Here is a 3,816-nt window from a genome sequence, read left to right on the forward strand (position 1 = left end):
GTTTCCTCAGAAAAATTGTTAATAAAAATATTTTTAAAATCTTTTTCTGGTGTAAAATCATCCTCACTGTCGCCGTCGCTGCTTTCAGAATCACTGCTTTCAGTTTCGGATACAGAAATATCCGATCCATTATCGTTCACCACGTGCTTTTGTAGCTCATTCATTCTTTTCTTCAATATCTCCATATCTTCTGTTGAAAAACCTTCAAATTCGGAATCATTGCTTGATAGCATGAAACTCCTCTCCATCTTCAAAGTTGAAAAAAATTAACGCCGCAAAAAATGTGGTAAAAAATCTTCCAAAATTTACTGAGTTCAAATATCACGCCAAACAATGTGGGAGAAAATAACTCAACTGTTTGCAAAGTGAAATCAGGTGTTTTAACGAATGTACTAACGAGATTTGGGTTCAAATATACATTTAAATACGCTTGGCCGGGTTTGTCTTATGAACCAAAAAATTTTTCAGCCTGGTTAGTAACGAAAGGGTTATTGTGAATGTAGATGTTTTTTATCAACTTCTGTAAATTAATGTCTGAAGAAAAAGTGATTCCTTGTAGAGGTTGCCATTCTGGAGAGAAATGATTGGATAAAATATTTAGTACAAGGTTTGAGCTGTGAGACCTGTTAAAGATGATGATGTGGGTTCAGTTTGATATAGTATACAGCTTACTAATTCACAGGAATAGCCGAGGCTGTTTTTTTGTTTTTTTTATACAATTTGACTGGACAAAGGGGCTGTATACTTGGCTCTTGCATTCCTTCTGAGGCGAAGGGCAAGAGCTACGGCTATGGTCTTTGCAGGCTACTCAAAACTGGTAAGATTGGCACAGTTGGTCTTCAATAATATGATGTTGATGGCTGCAGAAGAAAAAACACGGGCAAAGGAATTTCATAAGGCTGACAATCTGGTAAGAAAGGATTTAATGCTTGGTTTACAGGTGAAATACAGCCTCCATGAGCTTCAAACCTCTCATTGCCAAATGCTGTAACGTGGTTTATATCTGATATAGTAGTACCACCACTATTGGGATAATGGCCTACGATACACAGTACCAGTGTGATACAATAAGATAATGCAGCAACAACAAGAACATAACAATCCCACAATTTCTCACGAACCAACAATAAATATTCCAAAAGAACAAACCAACCAACACTTTCCAACTTCACTATGAAATAGTACAAACTTCTACGAACCATATATACTCTCTCAGGCTGGAAATATGCTGTGCATGAGAAGACCCGGCAAGCCAAGTGAGACCATAACCTGTGGCCTTTGCCAGGGGTGTAACCAACCCACTTATGCGTACCTTTCCTTCATTGGACACTAAACTTTGCTTGCGAAGACCTGTTGAGGCAAGTGAAATCGAAATTGGACCAAATTCGATGACTGGCACTCGATCCAGTGGAGCGCTAACAGCACCATCCGAGCATGATCATTGCCAGAGCAGCTTTTTGGATTCCGTGCCAGGGCACGTAAATAGCACCGTTTGAGCGTGATCGTTTCCAGCTTCGCCTTAGTGGCACATGAGAAAACATTCGAGTGAGGTCGTTGCCAGTGTTGCTGGACTGGCTACATCCTGTCTATCTTTATTTTCTTGTCTCCACAGTCCCTCTTTCTTCGTACTTTATCTCCCCCAACCTTCTCTACTCCTCTGTTGGTCTCCCTCTCCCTTCACTTTTTGGTACCACATGATCATCCAATATTTTTAACGCCTGTCCTTTTTCTCCTTAAAGTTGCCTAGCTAAGACTCTTTTCTTTCCTTATATCCTATTTCTATCCTTATTTCTCTCCTTCTTCCTTTGAAACACAAGCACCACGATTTTTCCTTTTTTTGTTACTTTTGATCATGGAATGTCCCATATTTCGAAATACTTGCTATTTATATTTTTACTGCTTACGTTTGCTTCACTTGGTATATCTCTGAAATAAAGCATATTTTAACATACAAAATATGCTTCACGTTATTGCACATACTATACGTTACTCGTTTAACTCAAATCAAAAATATGGAAATGTACATCATGCTACTTTTAGTTGTTATTGAGATATGATGAGTTTTAAAGTTTTTAAATGAAAAATTATTGAATTTTTGTATCTGATAACAAGTAAGTTTTAATAAATCAATCAAAAACAATTGAGAATAGCCCTGCTTTTCAAATATGAAATTAATCTACTTGTAGTTTTTGACACTTTTCCTTTATTTCAGCTGTATGTACTATATGTCAAATCCATGAGAAGCAAAAGTGAGGAAAATTTCAGATTTCTTCATTACTTTGTCATATCAAAAGAATTCAGGACCATCGGAGATTGTAGAGGTGCAACCCAATGAAGAAATTGATAAGTTCTTCCAATATATCGAAATGTGCCATCAAAAGTTTGCTCATCAGCAAAACAATTTGTGTCAAAGCAAACATTCAAATTTTTCAATGCTGCAAAAAACTGTACCTGCCACTCTGATTCTGTCAAGGAAAACCCATGGCTTCATTATGATATTCAGCGTGCTGTTATCTGTGGGTATTGTCTTGAAGAATTTTGGACTAACAGAATTCCAACTCCTAAAGAACTGCTTTCTTGACTGGTGAAAGAAACTGGGGCAAAATTACAGCAAAAATTGTTGCACACTCCCATTCAAGTCACCACATAAACGCTATCTGCACTTTTCAGCCAAAGGCAGACCTATCTGTGACTCTGAATAAGCAGCTAGTTCAGCAACAAGAAGTAGCCTGGCAAGCTTTGAAAATTATTTTCAAAGCAGTTGGATTCAAGGGTGTGACCGCTATACAGGAAACTTCGTAAATCTCATAAGAACTTGCCAAAGAATGCAGTGCAGAAGTAAGTCAGTGGCTTGAATGTCAGGACAATTTCCTATCTGATACTATTCAAAATGAAATCTTAAAGGCATATGCTCATAACATCTTACATGAGATCGAAAGTAAAGTTGAAAATACCATATTTATTGGCATTGTCTGTGATGGTACCACTTATTGCTCTGGCATGTAACTGGTATCAATCACTGTCCAGTATGTTTCTAAAGACATAAATGTCCATGAGGATTTTCTAGGTTTTTATAATCCTCCTGACTACTCTTTGGAGACACTAAGATTATTATAGATGTTTTTTGCTGCCTAAGTAAACTGACATTTGAATGTTCAGAGGAAACTTCAAAAGTAACTATTAGTGACTTCTCTTGAGAATTGACAAAATTTATCATAATGCCGTTATCAATTACTTGCAGTAAATGGATTTAGCCCCCAAGGGCATGCTGATACATTAGAGAATGATGCTCCAGATTTATCAACAGTGCAAACGTGAGTAACGGAATTTAGCAGAGGAAGAGATAATTTTGAGAAGACCAATGGTCTGGACGTTCTGTAACTGCTGCCACTGAAGAAAAAAAACATGGATGTGTTCACCACATAGTGACAAGTGACAGACGATTGACTATAAATCAAAATGCCAATGTTATTAGCATATCACGTGTGAGAGCTGAGAATATTCTGCACAAGGAATTTGGCATGATGAAAGTTTTTGTTTGGTGTAAACCTGTGTATGTGATACTAGTCAACTTGAGTATTCTCAGTTGATTCACTTCTGTAGGTAAATAGCCCAAACGCTTTAACCTCATGGCTCTTGTGCTTTAACACTAATGTTTATGTCTTGGTTCTTTTTTTACTTGTAGGTAAACTCTACAAAAGCAAAGTATGTTTCATTAAGCACATATGTGAACTAGTGGCATCTAATTTGATTCTTCATTTTATTTTTGCAATTTATTTCAAGTGTTTTTTCTTTTTGTATGTGAGATCGGAAGAG

The 3,816-nt window shown here is 36.9% G+C and overlaps 2 protein-coding genes across 2 annotated transcripts in view; both read left to right on the top strand.

Annotated features, from left to right (window-relative positions):
• Positions 1 to 2,825, top strand: part of LOC106883847 (uncharacterized) — a 14,092-nt gene extending 11,267 nt beyond the window's left edge. The window contains exon 3 of the mRNA XM_052970047.1: positions 2,213 to 2,825. Within this exon, the coding sequence (XP_052826007.1) occupies positions 2,213 to 2,253 (41 nt within the window). The 3' untranslated portion in view covers positions 2,254 to 2,825. The remainder of the gene's footprint in view (positions 1 to 2,212) is intronic.
• A 393-nt stretch (positions 2,826 to 3,218) lies between these two features.
• Positions 3,219 to 3,816, top strand: part of LOC128248496 (uncharacterized) — a 9,673-nt gene continuing 9,075 nt past the window's right edge. Inside the window, exons 1-2 of the mRNA XM_052969845.1 lie at positions 3,219 to 3,240; positions 3,686 to 3,705. Coding sequence (XP_052825805.1) covers positions 3,219 to 3,240; positions 3,686 to 3,705 — 42 coding nt within the window. The remainder of the gene's footprint in view (positions 3,241 to 3,685; positions 3,706 to 3,816) is intronic.

The sequence above is a fragment of the Octopus bimaculoides genome, chromosome 8, assembly GCF_001194135.2.
Source record: "Octopus bimaculoides isolate UCB-OBI-ISO-001 chromosome 8, ASM119413v2, whole genome shotgun sequence".
Taxonomy (NCBI): domain Eukaryota; kingdom Metazoa; phylum Mollusca; class Cephalopoda; order Octopoda; family Octopodidae; genus Octopus; species Octopus bimaculoides.